At 59.7% G+C, this 11423-nt stretch overlaps 1 protein-coding gene across 3 annotated transcripts; it reads left to right on the top strand.

Moving 5' to 3' along the window:
• The first annotated feature begins 543 nt into the window (after positions 1 to 543).
• Positions 544 to 11180, top strand: ARRB2 (arrestin beta 2). Of its 3 annotated transcripts, XM_075908457.2 has the most exons (15): positions 545 to 699; positions 3186 to 3216; positions 5300 to 5360; positions 5830 to 5874; positions 6128 to 6324; positions 7724 to 7783; positions 8158 to 8225; positions 8411 to 8546; positions 8697 to 8781; positions 8977 to 9049; positions 9331 to 9468; positions 9599 to 9682; positions 9766 to 9845; positions 9970 to 10024; positions 10473 to 11180. In XM_075908457.2, the coding sequence occupies exons 1-15, from the start codon at positions 677 to 679 to the stop codon at positions 10561 to 10563; spliced, it is 1227 nt and encodes a 408-aa protein (XP_075764572.1). In that variant the 5' UTR covers positions 545 to 676; the 3' UTR covers positions 10564 to 11180. The 3 variants fall into 3 exon arrangements, with proteins under 3 accessions (XP_089628426.1, XP_075764572.1, XP_075764573.1); XM_089772300.1 differs by lacking the exon at positions 9599 to 9682 and having other exon boundaries at positions 544 to 699; XM_075908458.2 differs by lacking the exons at positions 545 to 699; positions 3186 to 3216 and adding an exon at positions 4541 to 5143.
• The last annotated feature ends 243 nt before the right edge of the window (positions 11181 to 11423 follow it).

Below are 11423 nucleotides of genomic sequence, written 5' to 3'. Positions count from 1 at the left end.
TATCATGTCTCCCATCCCCTGCCTGTGCCTGCCCTGTGCCCCAGAGATGGGGAGACACCTGTGAAATATGGGGATAGAGCTAAGTAACCCCTGAATAAAAGTCCATCTCTGCAGTCTTCTCTCACTTCTGCTTTCACAGTTGGTTGAGTAACTTCCGCCAGCACAAACCACAGCTGTCCCATTTCCAGGCATGGGGCAGGGCTCATGTAGAGCATGGGGGAGGGGGACGGGCCGGGCGTAGCAGGGTGCATGCAGGGCATAGGGGTGCTGCATGGGGCAGGACAAGGGGGAGCAGCCTTGAGCAGGGCCCAGGGGGATGGCAGGGACTGTGCAGGGTACTGGGGTCAGTGCATGGCCCAGGGTGCCGCAAGATGCATTCAGGGCACGTGCAGGGGGGCTAGCTCCTCTTTGTGCTGTTGAACGCTACGTGCCGAGCCGCGGGCAAGGGGCTGTCTGGGCGGGGGGGTCATTCCCCTCGCTCGCCACAAGGTTGCAGCAACATCCCCCGCCCCTGACGGCTCCTCCCCGGCGCACCCTCGGATTGGCTGCGCCGCCACCCCACGTGACGCGGGCCTGGCGCTGGCCATGGCTTCACTCGAGTCCGCTCCCTCCCGCTATCACCCGGAGCCGGGACGTGAACCCCGAGTCTAGCGCGGCGCCTGCACCCGGAGCCGGCATGGGGGAGAAGGCGGGCACCAGGTGGGGGCTGGTCCGGCGCGCTACAGGGCGCGGGGTGGGGAGGGGGAGCTTGCATCCCAGCAGGAGAGGGAACCCAGGCGTCCTGGCTCCCCCCCAACCACCAGCCCCCACTCCCCTCCCACAGCCAAGGAGTCCTGACTCCCAGCCCCCCCCCCAACCACCAGCCCCCACTCCCCTCCCACAGCCAAGGAGTCCTGACTCCCAGCCCCCCCCCCCCAACCACCAGCCCCCACTCCCCTCCCACAGCCAAGGAGTCCTGACTCCCAGCCCCCCCCCCAACCACCAGCCCCCACTCCCCTCCCACAGCCAAGGAGTCCTGACTCCCAGCCCCCACTCCCCTCCCACAGCCAAGGAGTCCTGACTCCCAGCCCCCCCCCCCCCCGCTCTGACTCACCAGCCCCCACTCCTCCCCAGCGCTGGGGAGGGAACCCAAGAGTCCTGGTACCAGCTCCCCTCCCCCCACTGACTCATCAGCCCCCTCTTGCCTCCCAGAGCTGGGGAGAGAACCCAGGAGTCCTGGGTTCCCTTGCATATGAGTGGGAAAGGCCTGATCCTGGTGCAAGGATGTAGGTCATGGCTGGGGGAGGGGCAGCTAATCCAGGAGTAAGGCGGCAGCACTGCCAGGCACTGGGGGTGGAACCAGATTACGGAGATATCGGACCCTGGTGCCAGCCCTGCCTCGGACGCCTGGGTTCCTCAGGACACCTTGGGAAGCTGTCATTTAACACCCAGATGCCTCGGTCCTTTGAGGCCTTTGGGAAGGGCTCCCTCCAGACAGGTGCAGGGACCTGGCCCATGATATGATATTCTCCCCCTGCCCTGTCTCTGCGTTGGGTGCTAGGGATAGGCTGGAACCTGGCAGCAGCTGTCAGGCATGTTTGGTCAGAGCGCTCTGGAGTTTATTGCCCCAGAGATAAGGGCAGGAGGCTAGAGAAGAGGGGGCCAAGGGCTGCCTGGCTCCACCACTCCTGCCAGTGCCCCTCACTCCCAATCCGCAGCCCCTTGGCTCTGAGGCTGTTTGGGATAGTGGGTCTCTCCTGGCGTGGGGGTGGGTCAGAAAGAGGAACTGGAAGCTGCGTAGCTCAGCAGGCAGACTGCAGAAGCTGCTCTGAGGAGCAGAGCAGATGTGGGGGGAGGGCTGGGATTGGGGGAGCAAAGGGATCCCAGCCCTAAGTTTTTCTTTACAAACACTTTCAGTCCCAGCCCTAGGGAGTCCCACACTCTGCATTCCGTCCCTGGTGCAGAGATGCAGCCACCTCTTGGGGGAGCGGAGAAGTTGTACAGAAACCTATGTTGAGGAGGGAGGGGGGCCCAACGCTGTCCCATCCCCTTGGGGCAGTGCTGTCCCTTCCTGAGGCCATAGAGAGGGCTCAGGATTAGGGCCAACTGGCTGAGTGCTGAACCGCAGGGGTGCACGGTGACCTCCCCCAACTGTCACCCAAGTGCCTCCCTAGGACTTCCTCACAACATCCTGTCTAGGAAACAAAACAGGAAACGCCACGTCCTGTTGGAGACACGTGTCCTAACCTTGTGCCAGCCCTGCCCCATGCCAGTGCCCCTCACTCCCAAACAGCAGCCCCTGCCAGCCCAGTCCTGGGCTCCCCTCAGCTCTGCCAGTGCCCCCCATTCCTGACTCTCAGACCCTGGCAGCCCAGCTCTGGACTCCCCCAGCTCTGCCAGTGCCCCTCACTCCCAACCTATAGCCCCTGCTACCCCAGCGCTGGGCTACTATGAGTGCTCCTCACACCCAACACAAAGCTCCCTACTGCTGTTTCTGTTCCCATGTGCTGGGTTCCCTGTTTACATCCTGGCACCCCATATGTCTGTACCTTCCAGGTGGGGCTGCTTCTTGACTCCTCCTCCTCAACCTGGTTGTTCTGAGGAAGGGGGCCAACAGCCAGTGGGGTCAAAGGTCAGCCTGGATCTTCCCCAGTGCATGAGACATGGGACTAGCAATTTCCATAGCAACCTGAATATGTAGGGGGAATCCAGCACTGAATCCTCCCCCCAAACTGTATGAAATGTTTGGGGAGATGCTCTTAGAGGGAGGCTCTTAGAGGGAACTGGGCAAGCCTGGTGGGGCAGAAGTTGGTTCTCTCCCCTTTCTGGAAAATTGGGGAGGGCTTTATGGAGAGCTGTGGGGGACCCTTCCCCCCAGATCCTGCCCCCCTCATTCTGAATCAGCTGGGTTGTCCCCCCTTCACTCCTGGGTGGTCCCTGAATTCACTCCTCCCCACCCCCCTGCTGCTCCTGTCACTATGGTTACACTGGGACAACCAGCCTGGATCCTGTTTCTGTGGCAACCAGCTAGACCTGAGGCAGACAGGTGGATTCCCCCCCCCTTTCCCCCAGCTGAGCTACTGCTTGGAAGGCAGAGGTCAAAGGTCAGCCTGGTGGACCCCTGAGATGGGGGGAGCTGAAGTTGGGGAGGCCCATGTCAGTCAGTTCTGACCTATGCCCCTTCCCCCACCCCTTTTCCTCCCCAGGGTCTTCAAGAAATCAAGTCCCAACTGCAAGGTGAGTGACAGCCCGGTGCCCCTCACTCCCAACTCGCAGCTCCTGTGCCCCACCTGACCCCAAGCCAACCTAGCCCCATCCAGTGCCTCTCACTCTCGACCTGCAGCTCCCAGCCACCCCGGCCCTGCCCGGTGACCCTCACTCCTGACCCCCAGTAGGGATGTTAAGTATCGGGTAATTGACTAGTCAATAGGACACCTCTGCCTTTGAAGTGTAACAACAGCTTGAGGGCTGTTGCTACACTTCAAAGGTGAAAGCACCAAAGCGCTAGGGTCAACTGGGGACTCCCCCACTGACTCCAGGCTCCATGCAGCATTGCTGCTTTGAAACGGCATTTCAAAGCAACAGCGCTGCACAGAGCCCAGGGTCAGCTGGGGAGTCCCCAGCTGATCCTGGGCTCCCCACAGCATTCAAAGCAGCAGTGCCACACGGAGCAGCTGACCCCACGCTCCATGCAGCGCTGCCGCTTTGAAGTACCCCCCCTTGTCGCCCCCCTTGCTGCCTCTTTCTGATAGAGCCAGCAAGAGGAAGGAGCAACTAGTCAACTATTCTGTCGACTATCCGATAAGCATTTGCTTATTGGATAATTGAATAGTCTTTCACATCCCTTACCCACAGCCCTTGGCCCCACAGCCCGGTGCCCCTCACTCCTGACTCACAGCCCCCCATTTCCCATCTGACGTGTAGACTCTGGCCGTGCCCGGTGTCCCTCACTGCCGACCCGCAGCCCCTGGCCAGCCTTTCCCTGCCTGGTGCCCCTCACTGCCGACCCACAGCCAGCCCAGCCCCACCCAGTGCTCCTCAATCCCAACCTACAGCCCCTGGCCTGCCCAGCCCCGCCCAGTGCCCCTCACTCCTGATCCGCAGTTCCCGGCCAGCCCAGCCTCATCTGGTGCCGCTCACTCCTGACCCGCAGCCCCGCCCCTCCCAGTCCTCCTCAATCCCAACCTGCAGCCCCTGGCCAGCCTGGCCTTGGGTTCTGGGTAAGAATGTTAACTGGAACAGCCATCCGCCCGTTGTGGGTGTGGGGCTGCTTCCGCTGTGGGCGGGGAGGGCAGGGTGCTCCAGCCTGGCCTGAGCAGCTCTTGTTTTTGTTTGCTGTGGGTCCAGCCCAGCCAAAGAAGGGGTTGCTCCAGCCTGGCCACGGGCAGGGGCTACCCTGCCCAAGTGCATTTAATAGGTTAACCAGTTAAACTTAATGTTTAACCAGTTAACTCATTAAATGGGATTTTACATCCCTAGTTCTGGGTGTTATGGTCTCTCCCCCCCCCCCCAACCTCAATGGTTTCCTCTTGCGGCTCTTCCCCCGCCTGGCTTCCTCCCTTGCGCACTGACACGGGGATCCTGCCATGTCTCTCCCCTCCCCCCATGGGCCTTTGCACACACTACTGAGTGCCCGTCCACGCAGAACTTGGCCTGAGGCTTGTGCATAGAGAGGTGGGGGGGCTAAGGTTGGGATGGGAGTGGGGCCCTGTATTGTCGAGGGGCAGAAGGTGCAGTGTAAGGGGGGCTCTGAGCTAGGGAAGAGTCATCCCAGGTTCTTGAGGGAGAAAGGGGGAGAGGCCCTGAGCTCCAGGCAGTGAAGAGTTAACCACCACCCACTTCTTCTCCCTCCTTCCCCCCCACACAGTTTGTTTACATTGGGTTTCCACACACCTGCCCCCCCCCCCCTTTCCTGATTGGCTGCCCCCCTCCCTAGGGCCCGCTCAAATTCCTAGGGGGCGGCAGAGCTGCAGATAAACAGACTCTGGAAGGAGCAGCGGGTGTGGGGGGGTGGTAGGTACAGTGAAGGTGCGTGGGGGGGCAGCAGGCGTGGCTGGGGCAGGGAGGGCATCTCAGGGTGGGGATGGAGCCCCTGGAGCTGGACAGGATTCGATGTGAGATGTCTGGGAGCCTCCGGGTCTTCAGAAAACAGCTGGGAACCCAGGTAAGGGGGTGCTAATTGCGGACTGACAGCTTGCATCAGAGCAGTCCTGATCTGGTAGAGTTCCCCCCCACCCACTGGGTGCTGCAATGGGCTATTTCCCCACGTGGGTGTGAGGATCTGTCTGTCCCCCTTCCCCATGTCTGTCTGTTCCCACAGCTCACTGTCTATCTTGGCAAGCGTGACTTTGTGGATCACCTGGACCGGGTGGACCCTGTGGGTGAGTTAGGGGGTTAGGGAGTGGGGAGGGTAGGGGCCTTAAAGGATTGGTGGAGGCTGGGAATTGGGGATATTGGGGGGCTGGCAGTTAGGGGGTCAGACATGGAGGAAGGTCAGTGGGGGTCTGGAGTTCAGAGGGCCGGTTGGCTCTAGGAGTGCTGGAGGTTGAGGGTCAGAGATGGCTGAGGGGCAGTGGGGTGCTAGGGCTGGAGGTGTTTGGGGTGCTGGGAGACCAGGGACTGGTTGGCTATTGGAGTGGGGTGGTGGTTACGGGGATGAGGGTTCAGGGTTAGGAGACATGGAGTAGGGAGTTAGAGGGCTGGTCAGAGACTGGGGGTCAGAATGCTGAGGTGGCTGGGGGAAGTCTGGGGGTCCAGGGACTGATTGGCTCTGGGGTGGTTGGGGTGCACAGAGCTAGTGGGGATCAGGGGATCCTGCCCAGTCTCACCCCTGCCCTGATTCCCATGCAGATGGAGTGGTGCTGGTGGACCCCGAGTACCTGAAGGATCGGAAAGGTGAGAGGGGCTGGGGGGGGAGGCTCCTGCTCTGAAGAGGGGTGAGATTCCAGGCTCCACCACTGCCCCTTTGACCCAGACTGGCTAGGGGCGGGGCTGAGTGATCAGGCTCCACCCCTGGCATGTCTGTTCTTGGGTAGGGGGAGGCATCTTGGGGAAAAGGAGGGTGGGAAACAGCTTGGGGAATTCTGAGTAGAGCTGTCTGAGGCCTTCACCCTGTCTTGCTGCCCTCTTCCCCACCCCTCTTCTGCAGTGTTTGTGACTCTGACCTGCGCTTTCCGCTATGGGCGTGAGGACCTGGATGTGCTGGGCCTATCGTTCCGCAAAGACCTTTTCGTCGCCACGTGCCAGGCTGTGCCCACCCTGCCTCAGGAGCAGTGCTCCCCCACCCGCCTGCAGGAGCGGCTGCTGCGCAAGCTGGGAGCCCATGCCCACCCCTTCTCCTTCACGGTGAGCGCCCCGGGGACTCTCCAGGGACCCTCAACCTTCCAGTGCCCTCTTTCACCTTCATGCTGAGCCCCCAGGAACCCCAGCACCCCCTAACCCTAGGGATGTTAGTGGCTAGTTGCCTAATCGTTTAACCAATATGCGATTGTTTATCAGTTAACAGTCCCAGTTAACTGCAACACACCCCTACGTGCTCTGCATTTAAAACTCGGACCAGCAGGTTTGCTCAGTCGCAGCCCATAGGTCCAAGTTTTAAATGAAGAGAACATGGGAGCCCCCTACCACGCCACGCTACTGCCTTTGAAACAGCTCAGAGCCTGCGGGGCAGCAGGTGGGAGTCGATACGTGCCAGCAGCTGGTTTAAAAACCAGCTCCAACCTTCCACCTGCACTAATGCCTCTGAATCAGCCTGAGCTCCTCAAAGACAGAGGCTGCTCTGGAGTCCTAGACAGGAGCTGCTGTCACCAACACGGAGTGGCAGGGGGCTCCCCAGGAGTAGGACAGGAGTTCACTGGCTGCCAGGCCCAACCTCAGGAGGGAGCATTTTAGTAACCGTGTACAGGGCGCCCCCACTCTAAGTCCCCCTGTTATACATCTGTTCCACACTGAAGTCGTTGCCACTTGTAGGAACTGATGCATTATAAATCCTCCCATTCCCTGCTCTTCGGTCATGCCAAAAACAAAACAAAAAACCCAATTTGAGCACATGGAAGTCATCCGTGGGGAACAATGCCCTGGTTTCAGTTTCACTATAAGTCCAGGTTTTTTTAAACATATCTTGGATTTATCGCAAGGCCGGCCTGTAACCACTAAGCACTGCTGACACTACACAATTACTAAAATAAACCATTTCTGACATCCCTGCCTACTCCCCCCATACCCTCTTTCACCTTCACAGTAAGTCCTCAGAGCGTCCCCTCATGTGGCAAAATGGGGATTTTATGCCCTTTATGTTGCTTGTTAGTTCTGGTGTCATGCCATGTGTTGCCTTCGTTTCCCTGGGCACTGTACCAATGCCTAGACGGGGCTGGGCATTTCAGTGTGACAGCCTCCCCCACATCCACAGTGGCTGATACTTTCTGGAAGTTGAGCCTGGGAGGGGTGCGTGTCTAAGTGACATCTTTACCCCAGGAAGCACCACAAAGGCTGGAGGAGGGGCCTGGCTGGGACTACCCTGACTCTGGTCCCCCCTCTCCCCAGATGGATTGTACTGGCTGCTGCTGGTTTCTATGTTGACAAGTCTGTTCTACACTGTATCCCTGTCACCTACTAAACTTTCTGTTTTACCTGCCGGCTGGGAGTCACATCTGACGGCACATGGGGATGCAGGGCCCTGTGACACACCCAACCCCTAGTGCCCTGTGAGGGGTCAGAGCCCTGCTTAACCTTCCCTGTGTCTCAGATCCCGCAGAATCTGCCCTGCTCAGTCACGCTGCAGCCTGGCCCAGAGGACACAGGCAAGGTATGGACTGTGGGACTGAGAGTCGGGCGTGAGGGGCACCAGCAACACTGGGGGAGCTTAGGGCGGGGCTGGCAGGGGCAGTGGGTCGGGAGTGAGGGGCACCAGCAACACTGGGGGAGCTTAGGGCGGGGCTGGCAGGGGCAGTGGGTCGGGAGTGAGGGGCACCAGCAACACTGGGGGAGCTTAGGGCGGGGCTGGCAGGGGCAGTGGGTTGGGAGTGAGGGGCACCAGCAGGGCTGGGAGAGCCCAGGGCTGGGCTGGAGAGGCTGTGGGTCGGGAGTGAGGGGCACTGGGAGAGCCCAGGGCTGGGCTGGCGAGGCTACGGGTCAAAAGTGAGGGGCACCAGGCTAACAGGATTTTTCTCCCCCTCTCAGGCCTGTGGGGTTGATTATGAGATCCGAGCTTTTTGTGCCAAATCCCTAGAAGAAAAGATTCATAAAAGGTACTAAAGTCCCCCATGTAGGGTAGAGGCTACAAATGTGCAGGAAGATCCCCTATCCTACCAGAACCTGGGAGAGAACCCAGGAGTCCTGGCTCCCGGTCCATCTGTCCCCATTATAACTCACCAGCCCCCACCAGGCAGAAGACCCAGGTATTTGGGCAGGCTGTGACTTCCCTTCCCCACAGGAACTCAGTGCGCCTGGTGATTCGAAAGGTGCAGTACGCTCCAGAGAAGCCGGGCCCCCAGCCCATGGCAGAGACCACCCGACACTTCCTGATGTCTGACCGGTCCCTCCACCTCGAGGCTTCACTGGACAAGGAGGTGGGGGCTGGCCAGGGCATGGATCTGGGGAGGGGAGAACTGTAGATCCCAGGGGAACGGTGGGGCAATGGAGCAGGGTCAGATGGGGGAGGGAAGTGGCACCAGTAGAGCTGGGGGAACTCGTTGCTTATCCCCTCGTGTCCTCCACAGCTCTATTACCACGGGGAGCCCATCAGCGTGAATGTGCATGTCACCAACAACTCCAGCAAAAGCGTCAAGAAAATCAAAGTCTCAGGTGCGTCACAGGGTGTGGGGGGGAGTTGAGGGGGTGCACTTGCTGGGGAGTTTTGACTGTGCATACCCAGTGGGAAATAGCTCACAAGTGCGGGGGGTTGCCCCGGGGGGTTGCCCCTGGGCAGAGGGCAGCATGGGAAGGTGTTGGGGGGCTGCTTATGCCCCCGACATGGCTGACACCCCTCTCCCTCTGCAGTGCGGCAATACGCAGACATCTGCCTCTTCAGCACCGCCCAGTACAAGTGTCCAGTGGCTCAGATCGAGCAAGAGTGAGTGCTCCTCTCCCTCACCTGCTGCCTCAGCTCCCCTCCCCCCACCCCAGTCCCTGGGGCAGAGGGGGGGTGGAGAGGTCCTGAACTCACACATCAGTGGGAGGGGCAGGCAGGGCCAGTAGGGAGGGATACATGGAGGGCTGTAGGGAGTCCTGATCAGAGGGGTATAACTAGCAGGGGCATCCATGGCTAGGCTGCAGAGAGGTACTGGGTATTCACAGGGGTCCTTGATGGGGTTTAGGACTCAACTGCTCACCCCCTGCCCACTCTGTGTCCAGTGACCAGGTGTCACCCAGCTCCACATTCTGCAAGGTGTACACACTCACACCACTGCTGAGCCAGAACCGGGAGAAGCGGGGCCTGGCACTCGATGGGAAACTCAAGCACGAGGACACCAACCTGGCCTCTAGCACCATGTGAGTGGGGTGAGGGGCTCATGTCCACATCCCCATAGCCTCCGCTGTCGTCCCCCCCACCCAAGTGGTGGCTGCACCTCAGGCTGCCCTGCCTGAGTTAGGTGCATTCTGACCTCATGCTCTGTTTCAGAGTCAAGGAGGGGGCGAACAAGGAGGTTCTGGGGATCTTGGTCTCATACCGTGTTAAAGTGAAGCTGGTTGTGTCCCGGGGAGGGTAAGTATCTGGCTCTGTTACCCTCCAACACCCCTGATCCTGGCCCCTCACTGACTCTCCTCTTGGCTCTTCTGCCCTTGCAGGGATGTGTCTGTGGAGCTGCCCTTCGTGCTGATGCACCCAAAGCCCCCTGAGCAGTTTGCATTGACACGGCCCCAGTCAGGTAGGGGTTAAATCGAGCCCCTTTAAACCAGCCACCACGCCCCAGAGGTGGCTGCATCTTGGAGCTGGAGGAGGGACACTAGGTTGCCTGGGGGAAATAACCCTCTTTTCATCTCTCCTCACAGTTGTCCCAGAGGCAGACACACCTGTTGACACGAACCTCATCGAATTTGAAACCAAGTAAGAGTCCTTCCCCGAAATTACCCACTCCAGCCCAGGGCATTGGGTCGGACAGCAGGAGGTGGTGTGCAGGGGGCCACAGGGAGGCATTTGAGCAGCTGTATCCGTGAGGCAGCAGTCGAGTGCTATACCAGACTGTCAGAGGGGTAGGGATGTAGGTGTTTCCTGTTATGGCCCTGCTGGGTCTGACTCCACCCTGAGTGTTGGTAATGGTAGAGGGGCTCCCAGACACCCAAATATACATACTTGGGGAGGGGGCTTGTTTATGTTTGAAACCCTAATTGGGCCCCACAGGACATTTTGTGCTAGGGGCAAAAAGGGGAGGGGTGCTTACATTGGGCAGAGCCTACCCCCTTGTGGGTTCTGGGGCTGGGAGCAGGCTGGAGTCTATTACTCCCAAGCTGGCTGGGAGCAGCCCCCCTCATCCTGCATCCCTCCATCCCCCCAGCTACGGCCAAGACGACGACATAGTTTTTGAGGATTTCGCCCGCCTGCGGCTCAAGGGAGTCAAGGATGACAAGGACGACGACCATTTCTGATGGGGGGGGGTAGGGGCTGCATTGCTGCCCCCCAGGGGCCTGGCCTGTGCTAGGGGGTGGATTTTAACGGTGTCTGCCTGGGCTTTTTAATGCTAGCCCCTGCAATGAGGGGGCTCCCTCCCCATCCCATCTCACTGCTGTAGGGCCCTAACCCAAACTGGGGTCTCGCTTGGGGAGGTCCCCATCTCCCCTCCCCCAGGAGATTTTTAACCTTGCTAAGCTCTGTAAGGGGTTGCCCCTCTGCTCCTGGGGCAGGGGCAACTTCCCCCCTCATAACTGCTCAGGGGGGACCCTGAGCAGCCCTACCTCCCATTAAAGCACTGGACCCCCTCCCTGGGCATTACTGCTGCTTGATCCCCTGCCATCTTCTTATGTACACGGTTTTTTAAAATTGTTTTAATCTGTGGGGTCCTGCCCCTCCTCTGCTCCACAAGCCCTGAGGCTGCTGGGATCCCAAATGGGGACCCAAGGTGGTCCTGCCTGGGAGCTGCAGCTGTGTGCGCTGTCTGTTGGGATTGCAGGGGATGGAGTTGTGGCTCTTGTGCTATAGCCATGTGTGACATGGGGCAGGGGGCTAAGGCTGAGCAATGGGCACAAGTAAAGAAAATATCAACCAGTGTCTGGTGTGAGTGATTTCCTGGGAGGGGTAGAGCTGTTCTACCTGCCTGACACTCAGCCTGCCCCAGAGGTGGCTGCATCTCAGCGCCAGGCAAGGGGGCTGCTGCAGGAACCAGTGTCTACTTGTCACTGCTGGAGGAGAAATGAGGTGGGGGAAGTGGTTCCCCATCCAGGGGAGTTGCTCTGTCAGTGAAGAGCCTCCCCTTTGATGCACTGGTTCTGGAGGACTCCCCAGACATAGA

This window comes from Pelodiscus sinensis, chromosome 22 (genome assembly GCF_052426305.1).
Source record: "Pelodiscus sinensis isolate ZL-2025 chromosome 22, ASM5242630v1, whole genome shotgun sequence".
In the NCBI taxonomy this organism is placed as follows: Eukaryota; Metazoa; Chordata; order Testudines; family Trionychidae; genus Pelodiscus; species Pelodiscus sinensis.
The sequence above is the reverse complement of the archived record's forward strand: the minus strand, read 5'-3'. Positions and strand labels throughout refer to the sequence as shown.